This window comes from Vigna unguiculata, chromosome 1, assembly GCF_004118075.2.
Source record: "Vigna unguiculata cultivar IT97K-499-35 chromosome 1, ASM411807v1, whole genome shotgun sequence".
NCBI lineage: Eukaryota > Viridiplantae > Streptophyta > Magnoliopsida > Fabales > Fabaceae > Vigna > Vigna unguiculata.
In genome coordinates, this window is record NC_040279.1 from 23,662,809 (window position 1) to 23,680,897 (window position 18,089).

At 34.0% G+C, this 18,089-nt stretch overlaps 1 protein-coding gene across 2 annotated transcripts; it reads right to left on the reverse strand.

Moving 5' to 3' along the window:
* Positions 1-490: 490 nt before the first annotated feature.
* Positions 491-17,510, reverse strand: LOC114185182 (transportin MOS14). 2 transcript variants are annotated; one of them, XM_028072768.1, is made up of 24 exons: positions 16,974-17,510; positions 16,361-16,459; positions 16,002-16,226; positions 15,778-15,897; positions 15,474-15,557; positions 15,334-15,393; positions 13,042-13,170; positions 12,713-12,774; positions 12,314-12,370; positions 10,078-10,198; positions 9,506-9,640; positions 6,803-6,883; positions 6,511-6,624; positions 6,327-6,406; positions 6,032-6,167; positions 5,579-5,728; positions 4,595-4,680; positions 3,812-3,999; positions 3,638-3,730; positions 3,112-3,299; positions 2,826-2,937; positions 2,262-2,419; positions 1,694-1,810; positions 491-1,095 (listed from the first exon to the last, which is right to left on the reverse strand). In XM_028072768.1, exons 1-24 carry the CDS (start codon positions 17,187-17,189, stop codon positions 871-873), a joined length of 3,036 nt encoding a protein of 1,011 aa, XP_027928569.1. In that variant the 5' UTR covers positions 17,190-17,510; the 3' UTR covers positions 491-870. The 2 variants fall into 2 exon arrangements, with proteins under 2 accessions (XP_027928569.1, XP_027928562.1); XM_028072761.1 differs by having other exon boundaries at positions 9,494-9,640.
* Between the last annotated feature and the right edge of the window lie 579 nt (positions 17,511-18,089).

Below are 18,089 nucleotides of genomic sequence, written 5' to 3' on the forward strand. Positions count from 1 at the left end.
GCCCACCCCTGCTCCAATAAAGGTCCGCCACTGTTCTCATAGATAGATAGACAGGGAGAAAATAAAGAAGGGCTAAGGTTGTATATAATGAAAAAGTTATCACTAGTCTCTTGTCAAATGGTTACTTATTTATCTTATAATATTGTTCCATATTTCCTGGCATGCAATATTTGCCGCAAAAAGTAAATTAAGCAATTAATCATGCTTTAAAAAGTGACAATCAGACCTATAAAAACTTGTAAGGTTGTATAATTAGACTGACTTGTTTCATTTTTATAATTCTTAATTAAAAAGAATTTAATCGTTATTAATTAGTTAACTAATGATATTAAAAAGAATTTGAATATAGCTTGAATAAGAATCAATTCTGTTATATTTATATATGAATTATCAGCAATATTATTAGTGGAAAAATGAATCGGAAACATAGAAAACACCATAAATAAATGTATATCTATGAAGAAGTGTTTTCCTCATAGTTCAATGTAAATGACTGTAGAATATAAATGTCATTAATTTTCTTTCCTTAAAAAATCTGCAATTCCATATACGGATGATCCTTAATGGATATCCTGTACAATTTGAAAAAAAGGGGCATCTATCCTAACCTGATTCTTAAGGGCCAAAATTGTGGGCATATACTGTACAGTGGAAAAAATACAGATCAATAGTAATGGAAAATGGTAAGGCACTTTAGATGGTAGGGCACCACAGTTGACCATACGCGCATCTATACATATCTCATCAATTTACAACAAATAATACAGGTACCCTTACCATTTCAGAAAGACCAAAGGTGCCTCATCAACTCTTGAACCTGCATGCTGAAAAGCATCAGATAAATGCGAAACAAAAATGTTCATCCAGTGCTCAAGTTAAATTTGGAATATTTCGGTGAGCATCAGCAAATTCCCGAACCAGCCGCTTTAGAACTCTGCCACCCTTCCCTTGCATATGTCCGAAATCGCTCTTTAATCCATCAGAGTTCTTGCTCTCGAGATAATCAGAGGCTGCATCAGCAAGTGCCTTTGACCAAAGTGGCACTATGGCCTCTGCTTCTCCATGGTTTAGGTATTCAGCAGGAAGAGCCTGAACCTGAAATCATAAATTGTCAATCAAGCTTAGAACGATGGCAGAAATTGTTCCAAAAGAAATGATAGTCACAAACTGATAAAACTACAAAAGTAAAATAGACAGTAACAGGTTTATACCACAATGAACCACTTAAGCAATAATAACTGGTACAATATACTAATCTAATTAATCCCACCTTCAATTACTTAAACCTATAATTCCAAAACAACACTTAACCACATACTTCTCCAGATTGTTCAAGAGTTCAACATGTTAACTAAATGAGCTTGAACATTCACCCATTCTTCCAAATTCAAACTTCATCCTTAACTTCTAGATTATACATTTAAAAAGCAGAATTTGCTTAAACTCGTAATTGAAGGTTACTAGGCTCTATTGCTTGTTTGATGAACTAGAGTTTGGACGAAATGATCTATATATGCCTCACTGTTTGCAGTCCAATCAACTGGCTACAACCTGATGCACCCAGCTATCTTGACCATATGCCACGTGAGGGTTTCACAGCCATAGTTAAAAAGAAAATCAAACCTTAAACAGATGGTTTCTTTATATAAGGAAAAACAAACAAATCAACAAAAAAGGAATGGGAGAGAGAGACCGCGTACTGCAGCCAGCCATGAAGTGTTTGCCAGCAAAGTATAGCCTTCCATGTTGTTCTTTCAGATAGTGTGCAAATAGCTGCTAGTTGTTGCAAAATTGTTGCACACTTATGAACCTATCATGTAAAAAGTAATTATTTTAGTCATGCATCAATCAAAGCTAAAAGTCTTCATGCATTAGGCTAAAAGAAGATGAAACAAACAAATGAAGTTAGGGAGAGGGAAAAGGAGAAACTAATATAAGAAAAATTCCAGATACTTTTAGATTATTTATGAACATCCGAAGACACCAATACTGCTAAGGAAAAGTCAGTTATATTTTCAATTTTCAAGTAAGGGATGAACCTGCAGAATAAAAAACCTGACTAAAACAACTAAAATAATCCTGGCAGGCAACAAAGATTCATTTTTTTGCAAAATGATGAGATGAAAGGGAAGATTCCAGCAAGAGAATGACTACTTAAGGATAATAAAGTAACCAAACCAGCATCAATTTCTCCACAGTTTACCATATTTCCTCTGAGAATATAATAGAAATTCACGTACAAGGATAGTCCAAAAAATTACCCGAGACATTGCAGACACACCAAGTAAAGCATACACCACATTAGATACAAGCCCCTCACCACTGTGAGATATGACGTGAATGGCTGTGATGTTGAATGATCCCTCAGTAATACAATTCATACATTCTAACAAAGAGACAAGGCCCACATCTAAAAAACCTGAAGTGTAAGGAAAATGATAGTCAACAAAGTACTGAGTATAAAAAAATGAGACATCATCTTACACTAAACAATATATGGACAAATAAATCTAGTCCACAGTACACCAACCTTCATGAAACAAAAAATCATTAAAAAATTAAATTTACGTGTGTGTGTATATATATATATATATATATATATAGTCAAATAAATATAAACATCACTGTTCTAGAATTTACTAAAATGTAATTTATTCCTAAAGTTGGTCTGACTACAGGGTTTTTATACATGGTTCATGATATTTTTCAGTTTCTTGTATTCTTATAATTAGATTTTAGTATCATTTCCTCTGCACAAAAAAAAAAGGGTTTTACATTTAAAACGAACAAGATGACAACAAAAAAGCAATATAAACTTTTCTTACAAGATAAATATGACATTGCAGCAAGCGCTGCACCACGGTGCATGGCTGTGCAACATATAGCTGCCTTTTGGATAGAAACTTCAAGAAGAGAAGCACAAGCTGATAGGGCATCCTGTGATACATCCTCTATCAGGTAAGGACACGGAGTTCAATTTTACAAAAGCAATTAAATCTAACCAAAATATTAGTAAAACAATTCAAAGCAGTTTCTTCAACCTCACCTGAAGACTCTGGATCCCTATTTCCAAAAAAAAAAAAAAAAAAAGGCAAACAGAATGAAGATAACCTTGTTACAGGATCGGATAAATGTTGATGCAAAATTGGTGTAGGCCTCCACTAAGTCAGGTTCTTGGTCACATATGTAGGAGGAAGTTAGGGCCATTACAGAAGCTGCATGAGTAAATCTTTCAAACAAAGTAACAAATAAAGGTCCATACTCCTCTAGGTGACCAAATTCTTCAATGACAATGGAAGCTGAAAATATTGTTTGCATAAGCAAATTAGTAAAGGTGCCAGAAGGTGCCCAACAACATTATCAGACTATCGAAACAGAAAAAAAAAAAAAATAAGATTGTTACAGGAGTACAATATTCAATCATGCTTTCTTAATTGAGAATCACCTAGATAAAGCCTTTAATGTAAAATACCAGCTAAAAAAAAATAATTATTTTCCCAAATTATTCATAACCAGTACCTCTGGCAAAGTCATCAAAGATTTAACAAAAGCTTCAACCAGTAGAAAATGACAAAGTATATTGGTCCATGCATGACAGGTTATTAAAGAAAAAAGAGATATCATAAAAAATCCGTACCAGTTCTTATATAACATTCATGACTTTGGAACAAAACAAAATTTGTTGAAAGCCAGTCCATCACCTTTGGCAGTAATGTCACAAAATGTTGACCTGCACAACATTTAAAAGAATAAATATATTTATCAAAGAGGAACTCATGAACTGTCAAAATATCTGTCGAGGTAAGTAAACCTGAAGATTGGACAGCTAGTGAAAGAGCTCGGCAAGCTGCTACAGATAAATTGCCATTCTCCATATGCTCAGAGCCAAAAATTTTCTCCAAGATTGGCCAGAAAACCCTTAGCAGTGAAAGTATTGAGTCATCTGCAGCAGGTTCAGTAGCCACGGATATGGAAAGATGACTGAATACAGTTCCAATTCTGAATTTAAGGATTATATATGAGAGAAGGAACAAACAACATTTTTAGATTCAAATGCGAAAAAACCCAGTACTAGTGACAAATGAACAGGTATAACAAGTTATGGAAAAAAATATTAAAGAAACTCAATCTTGCAAGCAAAATTGTCTTCAGTATGCAAAATGTGAAGCAAAAGCAAGACTTGTAACATTGAGAAATTGATAGTCCCTAGACAAAAGATGTCAATGAAAATAATGTTTCTTCTGCTTTTTGCTAAAAGTTTGGAATTTGGAAGCAACACAGAATTGGAAGCGTTTCTATTGAGGGACAACCAGAGACTGAGGGACACAGTTAAACATGTAAATCAAACAATAAAAAAAATACAGGGGGCTAGGGAGTGATATCCATAAAGACTGAAAAACAAATTTAAAAAGAATAAAGTCTGATTGAGAACAAGATTTGACACAAATTCTACACCAGACACTAGTTTACAAGTCCAAATACTTTTATTCCAAGAACAGTATTAAGAAAACCTGACAACAACCTGTCATCTAGTAAAATTAATTTAACTGGTTCAAGGCTTTAACAATTCCAGACACACTATTCAACGGCATACCTGTGCAACCCTCTGGCGGCAGCATTTAAAACTTGTGTATAAGAAGCAGGGCTCTGTTTAAGAGACAGGCTGATTTCGGGATCAACCTGAAAATGCAGAATGAGATCCACCAATTCAGAGATCACATTACACAGAAAAACCTCCCAAACAAATACATCAAGAAATTTTATAATGGAAACAACAGAGCATAAATAATTTCTTTGCCTGAGCTGTAATAGCTACAATTTCTTCAACTTGTGCAACACATACTATGGTGACAAAAAAGTTAGTAGGGAAAGAGAAAGAAACAGAAGGATGGGGCAAAAACAGGGTAAGAACAGAATAGAGACAAACAGGAGGTCAGAAACTGCACAGTACTTGCTTACCATTTCAATCTTGCGTTCAGTTTTCATTCTGCTCCCTATGATACTTGTTTATAGACAGCTAACAATTAACAAAAGTTAACTAACTACCTAACATGCTAGCTTTATTTGCATTTACATATTATATGGACAATTTAAATGTTCAACTGCAGAAAGTATCACAATGCTCCTGTTTGGCTTTGGTACGCAAGTTTATAGGTATCAAATAAAACTCTTCAAGTAACTATAGTAGGGTGTTATCAGCTAGCTGTAACTGACTTGTTTAGTTTAATCACTTGTACTATTCCATCTATAATGCACATACATTTTCTCTCCAATACTTTGATATCAACAAAAATCTACTTTTTGATTTTTTCTGTTTTATCAAACTTAATTTTTTCAACTTAATGGCCGAAGTAAAATTGGTTTTCTGCGAAAAAAGAAACATATAATCTGTTGTCGTAAGAGAAGCAAGAAAGTCATGGTCGTCTTGAAAAGCAAAAGTAGGGGTGGAACAAAAATTGTAATATTATTTCTGTATAATTATGTTTTTTAAGAAAACAATCATCAACAGCTCTGTTCAAAGAAGGTATCACACAGTCAAAATCAATAATACAGACAAGATGGGAAAAAGAGGGCTCACAAGTTTCCCAATAGCTTCATAGCTAGATGAAAGCAATCTAGCCAATAAGTTGTTCTTTAGTTCTCCATTCGACACAGAACCAAGAACCAGACTTATTGCATGCATAACTTCTTCCTCATCTTCCAAAGACAAATTCAACTTTTCTAAACCCTACAGCAACAAGATAACTTGAATGTTGATAGTTGAATCCATAATTCAGCAAGTACGAAAAGGATTCTATGCACTGATCTTGAAAGTTCGAGAAATAGTATAAAATTAAATCCATTAACTTTAATGTACAAGATGCTGATCATCTTTAGCCACATACATTATGGATAGATGGTAACACAAGTGTAAAACTTGTAGAGACAAAAAAGATATTGACAGAAACTCATGGGAACTATGCGTCATTAAACTTAAAACATGGTATCACCATCCAGATATTTACTCCTCTGCAAGGACTGAGTAACATACCTCCCCTATCCACATTAAAATTTCCAAATTTGAAGGCTCATAAATTACTACAGAAGCATCTTCACAAACTTTTCGCAAGGCAGATGCACAAGCATTTGAAGATAGAGGTTCTGAAATCCCAATAGCAAGAAATAATCTGAAAGTAGAAAGGTTTGTAGAACATGAATATGTGAGTACTGAATACTGAATACTGAAAATTTTCGATCAGCAATTAGTTATCAAGTTTGACTAAACAAAAAACTTAACCCATTAATCATGAATACCATGGAAAAATGAAGTTTTGTGGTTTACTCACAGCAAGGATCTAAAATTTTCCTTAAAAGCAGATATCCACTTGGAATATGAGCCAACAACATCTGCCAGAGATCTGTATACCTAAAAATAGAAGGACACCTTTGAACAAACATGAAAAGAGGGGAATACCGCTTAAAAATAAATGATGCAAATAGAGAAAATGGTGGAGTTCATATATAACCTACAATGCAAATGAAACCCTTCAAGCCATCAGAAGGTTTAATGGACAACATGGTCACCAACTGCATAACTACAGAGAAATCATAACTTTGGCCATCCTGTATGATTACATCAGCAACCTGGAGTATAGAAAAACATATGACCACAAACAGCGTTATTTTCCAGTAAAGAAAAGTGTCAACAATGAGACCCAGACTTTATCACCTATCACATTATTTCATGCCAAATCACTAGTCTGAATGATATAGTTAACTGGTAAATAAAGAAACCCAGGTAAATGCAGCAAGTGCTACTCACAGCATTAAGAGCAAATAGTTTGCTTTCCACTTCCTTCCAAGGGATTGATAGATTCTGAGATGCCCACCCACCAATAAAGAGCTGTAAATACAAAGACATTCAAATTGAGAATTGAGAGTTTGATGACTAAATAAATTGACATGATGCACTGGTGATAATAGCCATGATCAATAGTTGTCTGAGAATATAGCCTTAAACTAGGTAACAAACTATCTTCTATTTGAAAACTTAGATGAACAACTGTCTAGTAATTTGGAAATTGTTTTCCACCAAATTACACAAGCAATGATTAAAGTTTAACACTACTCAAAAAATATACTTTGGCCTAACTTAACCCTATAAAATTAACTTGGTGAGGTGGGTTTGCACCTACTTATTATAATTTGACCATATCTCTAGTCAATGTGGGATTTCCAATAACTACTAACATGGAAGCATAAAGATTAAACTACAGATGAGTAAGAAGATAGGAGCCTGGTTTTGCTTTAACATTAGGTAAATACCCAAATTGAAGGTGGAAAGTAGAAGCAATGAAAGAAGGAATATCCATGAATTAGCAAGTCAGGAATGATAGAAATCTATCACCTGGCTTGAGAGGAAGTTCTGTAACATGAGAAAAATATGAAGCAAGTGATTTTTTCCTTTTCTTTATATTTAATTAGATTTATTCCTTCATTTAGGATTGATTGGCTATGGCTTCCTTGTTTGTAGTCATCAGGTATAATTTGATCTTCTATAATTCTGGAATAGCTTTATGATCAATGCCCTATAATAATAATCTGTGTTGTACATTTTAATGATCAAAAATTAATATTTATTTTTCCTCTTATCCAAATCCAAGTCTATTTTTAATTTACCGGTACTTCAGCCTTGCTTTGTTTCTTGTGTTTGTTTAATTTAAGGAAACATTCCCCTTTGTCTTTGCTTTCCTGCTATAGTGTTCTTTTAGCAAAAAAATCATCTAAATATATTCTTCTTGGAAAGTTCAGGATATATATCAACACCTTTTTTAATCAGCCTTCCATACTAAGCAAGCCTATATAAAGTTCTATTTCAAATACACCAAAAGTTTGAAAGTGTAAAAGATATGATTTGATCTTAGTAACTAGGGAAACATGTACGGCAGGGATATTCTATATTAATAGTCATTATTAGGTTTCCCCATATTATACTACGAATGATTATAAATAAAGGATTTACATATGTTATGGAACACACCCAACTCAACAAAAGAATTCTTTATGGTATCATAGAGCAAGGATTTCCTTTTCCCACAGTGCAATGTTCATGCAGACTGTTAATGTGTTACTGTTCACAAGTGTTGTTCATGTTGACTGGCTATGTGTACCATTCGCAAAGCTGCTGCAATCCTACATTCACCATCAAGCCCTCATTTGTGAGGAGCAAAAGCCATTGAAGTCAATCTCCCACCGACCATCACTGCACAAGAACTGCAGCAAACTCTAGTGCACACGGCCAATCTTTGAAATGTTCGCCTCACGTGCCATCCTGAAATTACCAAGTGAAGTTTTTCAACGACCCACCCTTTGCCAACCTGCTCGCCATGCTTCCCCTTTTACAAGAAACCACTTTTAGGCTTTGTTTGACACTTTGACTCCATGGCTTCTGCTCCATCCCTTGTGACCTTCACCAAACATACCAATGATCCCATGCGAAAAACTCGGATAGACAGCAAATAACAACACTTGGCCACTATGGACAAGTTATGGTTTCAAGGCTAAAGCATGGCTCATCATTTTACAACTTCAACGTCTGTTACTCCCAATGCAAAGCAACCTCACTGGAAGCAAATTGACGTTTCCATAAATAGCATCTTCTAGTTCTCTCTTGGCCCCAATCTTTAAGCAAAGTACTAGGCTTGTCTTAATTGCTATGATGTATGGACAAAGGTCATGAAAATTTATTCAGATAATGTCATTGTTTCTATGATGTACTCACTGACTTGATGAACATCAAGTTGGAGAACATGAACATGTAGACATATCCCATAATGCCATTGTTTCTATGATGACTCACCGACTTAATGAATATCAAGTTGGAGAGCCTGAACATGTAGCATATCCCCTGAAAGCATGATCGTCTAATTGTAGAGTATTCTACTCCTATGCCCTTCACTACTAATGTAGACACATTCTAAAGACAACACAAATCAAACACATTTGTATCAAGCTTGACTCATATTACATATGCACTCCAACTAGAGGGGAGACTAAAAGACATGATTGGATCTTAGCAATTAGGGAAATTTGTACAGCAGATAATTAGGGATATTCTCCAATATTAGTCATTACTAACTTTGTCTATATTATATTTTAAATAACTATAAATAAAGGGTTAACAAGTGTGATCAAACACACACAATTCAGAACAGCAAAGAAAATCTTTAGAATGAAATCTTCATTTTTATCTGTCAGTAATAGTAGTGTCCATTGATGATATAAAATTTCAAATTTAAAAACACCAAAAGTTTGAATGAAATCTTATTTTATATGATTTGTATCTTTCACTATAAGTAGTATCCATTCACAACCATCTAATATGATCATAAGAATTTAAAATTAGTGATTATCATTGTTATCATATATTTAGAAAATTGATACCAACAAAAAGCCTATGACATAAAACCACGCCGTCATAACCAATTCCATAAAGAAAGAAAAGAAATCATACTTTCCAAAGCACCTTTTGCATAAACGTAGCAGATCCTAACAGGTGACATATATCCACCAAAAGTTCTACTAGGTTCATCCTGAAATGGATAAGACCATCAGGCAAATCAACTACTCTTCCGTCATCATTGTATGTACAATCATCCACCTGTTAAGCACCCAGAGGAGAAGAAAAGGCAATTTTACTCAATACAGGGAAGCAGACAAAGGATAATTAACGAAGAGACCAACAGTTAATTTACACACTTGAATAGATTATGCTCACAAGCAAGGGGAATACTATAGTAAAGATTTGTTTCCACAAGTGGTACGTTCATCTTTTAAATGGGACAAACAATAGATCCAACATTCATAAACATAGACTTTAGATTAGAACACAACCAATGGTTAGGCAAATTTCCTTCACTCTTCTAATTAAAAAACAGAGACAGTTTAAAGATAACTTTTAAAGTGGAAAATCCCATGCTAGAAAATGCAAATAGAACCCATCCCTACCCTGCAAGCCCAAAAGCAAGAACAGAAAAGAGAGCAACGTAGAATCAATCCATGCCCGTATTGAAAACATGCAAATAGCCAGGAATAAACCTGAGAACGCAATAACAGTGAATCAACTAATGTTGAGAAGACAGGAGAAAAAATGTCTTCCATATGTTTTCTACTTTTTGCACCGTCTTCAATGCCAAGTATATAGCTTGCAAGAGTAGACCTGTGACAAGATATGTTGTCCTCATGATAAGTGTGTTACTAAACAACAGCAAAGACAGAATAAAAAATTGAAGTTGAGAAGCTGAGAAAAGCTTCTAGTCTCTGCATATCAGCACATAACATAATACCGCATAGTTTTTAGCATAAATAATCAGTAAGAACAGTCTCATAAATCCTAAACATTGCAAAAATCTCATTATGCTTAATGAAAGTATACTAACAAAAATGTTATAGAAACACTTTCAGACAATCCGACTTGCTTGAAACATACGTCAAGACTTGAGTAACCACTCTTATATTTTACTCCTCTAAGTTGGTCACCTTGACAAATCATCGACTCTGATGCCAACTTGAACTATGTAAGAAAGTAAAGAATTATTTTATTGACATCAATCACACATCAAATCTACTATCATCATTTCTATTTGTAATAACCAAAACCTTTAGAAAAAGGAAACAAAAATATGTTGAAATAAATAGGAAGATTCTATGGATACTTTTTCCTAATTACTTTGGAGATATTGAAAATATTTTTTATCCTAATAGTATGCTATTTACAACAATTAATTAATGAGATCTCTCCTAATTCATGCTACCACATATATGATATGTTATATCTTGAATATAAAAGATATTTTTACATGAATATTCCGAAAGAAAATAAAATGTTATATCATATCTTGGTAATCAATTAGCAACATAAACAACCAAATATTTCACATGCTTAGGAGGATAAATGTCTAAAAAAAAACTATAGCACAAGGATCGGAAAAAAGGGAGCACAAAGATAGAGCAAGATAGAATATCACACACATGAAATCTACAATATTGTTAAACTAAAAAAAAAACAAAAGAGAGAGAAAATTGCACTTGATATCCATAAGGTCTTCTTATATAGCACACTCAAACCCGAATTTACAAGACTCAAACCTACCTCCATAGAATGCAGCATTCAATATCTGTTGGAACAGAAAACCAAATCTGAAACATGTCCTCAAATTAAAAACACAACAACCCTTCCCCATGTCTCAACCTCGAAAATGTAAGCCAATCTTTTCTTATCTCTTTTTTGTGTTCCTCATTCACTTATTCTCCTTTATGTCAAGCTAAGTCAAGTCATTCACCAGCAGCCAAACTGAAACTTCAAAGAAAGAGGGCAGGATGGTACAAACTAAGGGGAAATGAACAGCTCTCACGGTTAATTTTATCAAAATATGACTCATGTCGATATGATTCATTAAACTAGTGTTGGATTTGTATAAATTCATTAGAATATGATTCGTTTCAAACTGGTATTTGAGAAAATAAAGAAAAAAAGATAGTGCTGGCCATAGCCTGAATCACAAGGGATCACCTATGATTTAGGAAAGTGGGTGTCCTACATAAAAAAAAATTTACTGTTCAAGCATGGATAATAACAGCCAATGGATTCAAGGCAACAAAGGTAGACACATGGTAGTGATATCTCTAAAAAATACTAAGTAGCAATTGAAGAACAGATGTTCATTTTAGACTAAGAAAATTTGGACAAACTATAAACCACATGCATCACACCATCATCCAGAATATGGTAGTGTCTTGGAAAATATTAGACCCATTATTAACCAAACCATGGCTTAAATTCCTTCAAGCTTGTCTTCTGCTTCATCCTCATTTATAGCTTCTTCGATTTTGCAACCACTAAAGCACAGGACCGCACTTCTATTTACAAATTTTGCAGGGTAAACAATCAAAACCACTTCTAACAGCACCTACCAAGTGGAACATGATCATTTTGATACTTGTATGTACAACACAATATCTGGTGAAAGTTCTCAACTATTCAGAAAGAAGCTCCTTAAGCTTTTCTATCTCTTCTGATCAATTTTACTTTAAGAGAAACACACTGAAGGAGAAAAGAGATGGTGTCCGAGGGTATAATGGTGATCATGGTGAGGTGAGCAACTCCAGTTAATGGACAGAGCTCAAGAGATATTAGGCGTAACCCAATCCCTAAACAAGGACAGTGAGTGTTCTACCACAAACTAGACAGGATGCATAAGAAAACCTCAAGGATACCTACCTAATGTATTTTTTCCAATAAAAAACTTATAAAGCCTAAGTAAAATAGCATTACCAAAACTGCAGTGTTGAGTCTGCAATCTCCCAATCTTCACTTGAAAAAGCCACGCAGCTGTTAGCATATTGAAACAGGTTAATATCAACACCAACCAAATAATAAAATACACACAAGAAGACTAGAAATACACAAAAACAATAACATTGTAAGAAAGCGTCTTTCCAAGTATGTTAATACAAGATCCCAAATTTTAAATCTTAGTTTCAGTAATTACCAAACACTTGTATTCTGTATATTATTGTATTTAAACAGAGGACATCTTAGATCCACTAACTACACTGCATTAAGAGTTCACATCATATGTAGTAAACCCTAAAATCCTAGATCTCTTCAAAACCAAAGAAGAGCAAATGCCTTAAGCAAGTAAAAGTTTTAAACAGATTGTTGAGATTATACCTCAAGAGGGCATCTGTAAGGGCAAGAGCTTCTGCACTCGCTTCAACAATTAGAGATGGGGCCTAGCATACATTTAACAACATGTCAAGGTAAATTGGCACATGAATTGTTTGGCTAGCACATAACAATGGAAAAATTCAATGAGTGATAATAAGTTAGCAACCATATGTAATTGATTTATTCCTATCTATCAATCATGTAAAATTAGACAAACGATAGCCATCATTAGTATGAGTTTGTTAACAAAGCCATTCAAATGGACAAGTAGAAAGCACATAGAAAAATGTCCGCAGCAAGGATTTTGGAAATCCTAGAGAACTCATACTTACAGCCTGCCCAATTTCTGACAACAAGCAAGCGAGGCCACCAATTACTTTCATGTCTCCCCTAGTAAGAGCTGGAAAAAGAAGTACTTCCTTCAAATACTGTACTCTGCATAACAAAATTTGGGGTACTCCCTGAAGAAAACCCAAACCAAAATCAATGCATCCCCCATATAGAAACACTATGCATGGCAATATAAGGTGAGAAAAATAAATCTAGTTTAACTAAGTAAATTGTCCAAATTCAGCCAAATTTATATAGAAAAGTTTACACACATAAATCCAGAAAAGTTCTAGCCTCATGCAATAATAATAGTAGAAATAAAATCATTGTTTTTGTCAGCAGTCTTTATCACCAATGGCATAAAGAAAGCATAGTGGGAACATAATTCTGAATATACACCTAGCAACACTGAAAGGTGAAGAGAGGCTGGGAAGAGTGATTCAGAAAAACACGAAAGAAAAACAATCTCAACCAGAAGTATTAGCTATGTAAAAGAAAAACCAACTGGTTGCTCAAAGTAAAGTCTTTGGCTCTTACTGTGTTTTCAGTTGTAAGCTAAAATAACAGATAAATACACCACTAATAAAAGGGCCTATAGTCCAACTGCCTCCCTTATATATCTCATGATTTCCTTGATGTTCAACTCAATAAAGAAAGAAAAAGGCAAAAAAGTAGGACTCCACTAAATAAATGAAGTAATTTGTACTTTGAAATTTAAATGTTTGAAGTGTACTTCATGTTTACTATTTCTGTTTTAATTGGTTAAAATCCAATTAACCAATTACAATACTAAATTAATTGATTAAATTAAAACATTCACATAACATTAAAATCATCTTAAAATCGATTATTCCCAACAGTTTATTACCTAGAAATGAACTTTTGGTCCAGGATAAACAATTATAAGTGGTTTTAATTGATTATTCCCGGGACTCAATTTTTTTACTATTTGATTAATCATTGTTTTAATCATGGTTTTTACTATTTGATTATCATATTCCCAGGATAATCGATTACCAAAAATATTAATCAATCAATTCATATTTGATTAAATTTTCTTCGTTTTCTTTTGGGCACATGCAATTTGGTATAATCATTGTTATATTCTTTTCATAATGCCTCAAGGGGGAGAATTTATGCATGTTTGCTAAGAGTTGTGGTCAAAATTTTTGGACTCCTAGTCTTGTCTCTTTGTATTTTTTTTCCTTGTATTTTATGCAGGGGGACATAGAGTAAGGGGGAGCTCTTATAGCACAGGGGAGTTCCTTGTTATGTATTTGTACTGCTGTGAAGTAAGGACTGCAATGAAAGTCATGTTAGCATTAACATTCAAGACTAAATCAAGCATTGAGAATACATGAACATAAAGTTTGGGTTATCATCAAAAAGGAGAGATTAATGAACTTGAAGAGAAGGCTCAAGTCTCAAGTGAAGTTGTTTAGATCACATTGAAAAAGAACATGTTGAAGATTTGTTTAAAGATTTTTTGCTTTCATTAAGTGTTGATTGAATCTTTCACACTAAATATTCACAAGGGTTTTTATTCAGCGCACAGCCTATACTAAAACCAATCAAAAGAAAAATGTTTTCATAAAGTTAAAATATGAGTAAAAGGTTTGAGGGCTTTATTAATAGCATGTGCCATAATTTGAAATAATCGATTAGCAACTTGAAATAATCGATTGAAAGCGACAATATCTATTTTAAATCAGTGTTTCCAAAACTCGATAAATAGAGCTTCTATGGTTGAATTAAGCTTCAACCTCACTTTCTAAGAGTCTTAAAAGAATTTGCTGTAAGAAGCTTCATAACCAACCTTCCATTATACAATTAGCACCCAAAAAACTATAGAACTGGCCTTAAAGATCAGTTTGCTAAACTGCCCAAGCACAAGAAACCTTTGTAAATAACCATCAATTTAACTGTTATGATGGACCTCTTAACCCTAACCAAGAAACAATTCAGGTGCTTGAGTGTTCTGTTTGACTATTATAGGCCAATCACACATCCATCCTGGAATATAGATAGTATGAGAGCATAGCTTTAAACTTAAAAGATAGCCAGTGTATTTACATTTGATAATTTTAAGGACCTAGACCTAAGAACACTAAAATCTAGTAGAAAACTTTAAGTCTAGAACATATTATAAATTCTCAGAGAATGAGAAAGTAAATCAAGAACATACTTGTAGACTAGTAGTATAATGACATCCTTAAAATAATTAAAGACATGTACACTTAAGCCATATGGATGAATACAAATGAAAGATGTTCCAACAAATTGGGTAACCTTACCTCGTGTTTAGTCACAAGTTCAACAAGAACTTCAATGGCTAGATCAAATGATAATGAAACCTACACAGAATGCCATACAAATTAATCTGAGTAGTCATAGATGATCATCTTAAGAATCAAGTGCATGAGAACTGGAATACCTGCAATGAGTTGAACACAAAATTTAGAAGTGGGTGTGCCGGTAATGTTCCAGGAGATATCTCAGAGAAGCAACCTGCTTTAACCTGAACACATGATGACCATATTAGAATAAACTCAGGACAACATAAAGTTTTTTATGAAGCCCAGGAAAGATGAATATTCACTTCAAATAAAACAGAAGAGAAGAGAATCCAAGTAAAAGATGTCTTGTTGATACAACCATGCTTAAAGCAGAGCAACATAAAAGTATGTACACACAGCAAAAATGCAAAAATCGAATTAGTCATCAGTACAATGGCGCACCCAACTCAATAAGCAGCGTAGAATTTTCCTATTCCTTTCGTGTTGTTGCACAGAACCATCAAAATTTATTTCAGACTGCTGCAGCAAGAACTCAAGAACCATAGGTGTATGGGAGAGAAGCTGTAAAACAGACATAAAAGAGTGCAGAAGTCAGAGTAAAAGAGAGAGGACGCACACCAAAAAACATGTCATATATGAATGTATCAAAGCAAAAGTTTCAAAACCTCTTGGGTATAGTGGCTTTTGTGTAATGAACTAATTTTTGAGTCGATACGCTGGTTGTCAACAACTTCCTCCGGCAGCACAGTGAGCATCTCAAGGACAGCAATATTGCCATCATCTTGACTTTGCAGATTCTGTAGACTGTAAAACAGCTGCTCAATTGGGTTTCCATATGCAGCAACTTGAAGTACAAGTGCAGAGAGTGCAAGACAGATCTGTGTCAAAAGCTGTCACGGTAATAACAAAGAACAAGTTGAAATCAAATTATTTTTAACACGAAGGAAGACAGCTGCATTTCTATACAGCACCTCCCAGAAAAGATTATATGCAGAAAAAATAACAGAAAGGAAAAACAATGCACCTGAGGTGGACCAGTACTGAATCTTTTGACAGCAAGAAGAAGAGCATTTAACAAAGCATCTTTAACTCCTAATTGCAGTAGATAACCTTCATTTTGAATCTGTAATTTGAACCATGTAACATTCATCACCAACTAATCTTAAAGCATCAGTCATGAAGATTTTTTGATTTATATTTTTCTCTTGCCTCTTCATAGGTTTAAACAAAAAAAAAAGTCCAGAGCTGGAAGAAATCAAAATCAACCTTCAGACATAAGTTATTGCCAACAAGTTGTCATTCACTGCTCACAATGACTCACAAAAATAAAAACTTGATACTAAGTAGAAAACTACAGTTAAACTTCAAGCTAAAGAAAATCAAGATTCAATATAACACTGCAACTGTGACACACACTAAGAAATTAGTATAACATAATAACATGTACTTGTGTACTTGTCATCGCTTCGATTACCTAACTGAATCACTCGAGTTCATAATACACAATAAACACACAACACAACATTAATTAAGTAAAAGCGGAGACCTTAATTACGAAATCCATAAACATAAAACAAATTGGAGACTTTAGAGATAGAAAGACAGAGAAAGAGAGAAGAAGATTTGAGAGAGAGAACCTTGCGTTTGAGAATCTGCGCCGCAAAGAACTCGACCTCGAAATTAGAGGCAAAGGGGAGGTGGCGATCGGCTGTGAGGATGGCCGTGGCGACGTCCCAGGCTGCGTGGGTCTGCTGGAACTGAACGAGCCACTGATTGGCTGCGACCCGATTGCAGGATTGGGTATCGTGGTTGAGCACGTGGACCGCCTCTGCCACCTTCATTGCCAGTTCCATGATGTCCTTCGTCTTTTAATTTTAGTTTGCTTAGAAAATTGAGGGAATAAGGAAAGAGAAAATGATTTTAGAAAATTAGAAAAAGGAAATTGGGAAAAAAGAGGAACAGATGGAAGAGAATCAGGGTGATGATGAGGATGCGACGCCTGGGACAACTGCAACAGATTCAGTTAACCGTTGTTTCCCTTTCATCGGACGGCTACGGGCTATGAGTGAGTGACAGAGCAGTGAGAGACGGTTGAGGGTTTGGCTCTGCTCCTCTGCATCCCACCATACGCAACTCTTCTATTTTATAGATTCTTTTCCTCATTCCCCCACTCACTTGCATCCAATTTCCACTACCCTCTCTCTCTTCTTTATGTATAATTCTAGAGTAAAAATAATAATAAATATGGAAATTTTAACATTAACACCATGCATGTAACTGCTTTTTAAATATTTGTGATAGTTCATAACAATTTATATGTTATCTATTTGGAAAATAATGTCCTTTATAATTTTTTGGTTAAATTTTATTGTAATTCATGTAATTTTAAAATAGTAAACATTCATTTTTATTCTTAAAAGATGATAGGTAGGTCTCCTTACAAAATTTGTAATATTTTTGTTATATAGTTTTATTACTTGAACACTTGGATCATTTTGATAGGATATATTACAAAATAATAGTGCCATGTGCTCCTATGTTCAAACTTGTTCAGATACTAGGTTAACATCTAATTGATTAGATTGTACGTTGTCTTTTAGAAACAATAAAAAAAACAATATAATTGATTATCTTTATATATAATTTATTAAATATACAAAATCATTTTTATATAAATTATTTTCATTGTTTTCTTGAAGATAATAATAATAATTACACTTGATTAAAAAAACATTTTATACAATGTTTTTTTT

Bases quoted from the DNA above. Each gene is read 5' to 3' on its own strand.
- LOC114185182 (XM_028072761.1), bottom strand. From the start codon at position 17,189: ATGGAACTGGCAATGAAGGTGGCAGAGGCGGTCCACGTGCTCAACCAC. The intron at 16,460-16,973 runs GTTCTCTCTCTC...TTCAAATTACAG, and splicing joins CGCAGATTCTCAAACGCAAG to ATTCAAAATGAAGGTTATCT. The intron at 1,096-1,693 runs GTCTCTCTCTCC...TTATGATTTCAG, and splicing joins ATGGCTGGCTGCAGTACGCG to GTTCAGGCTCTTCCTGCTGA.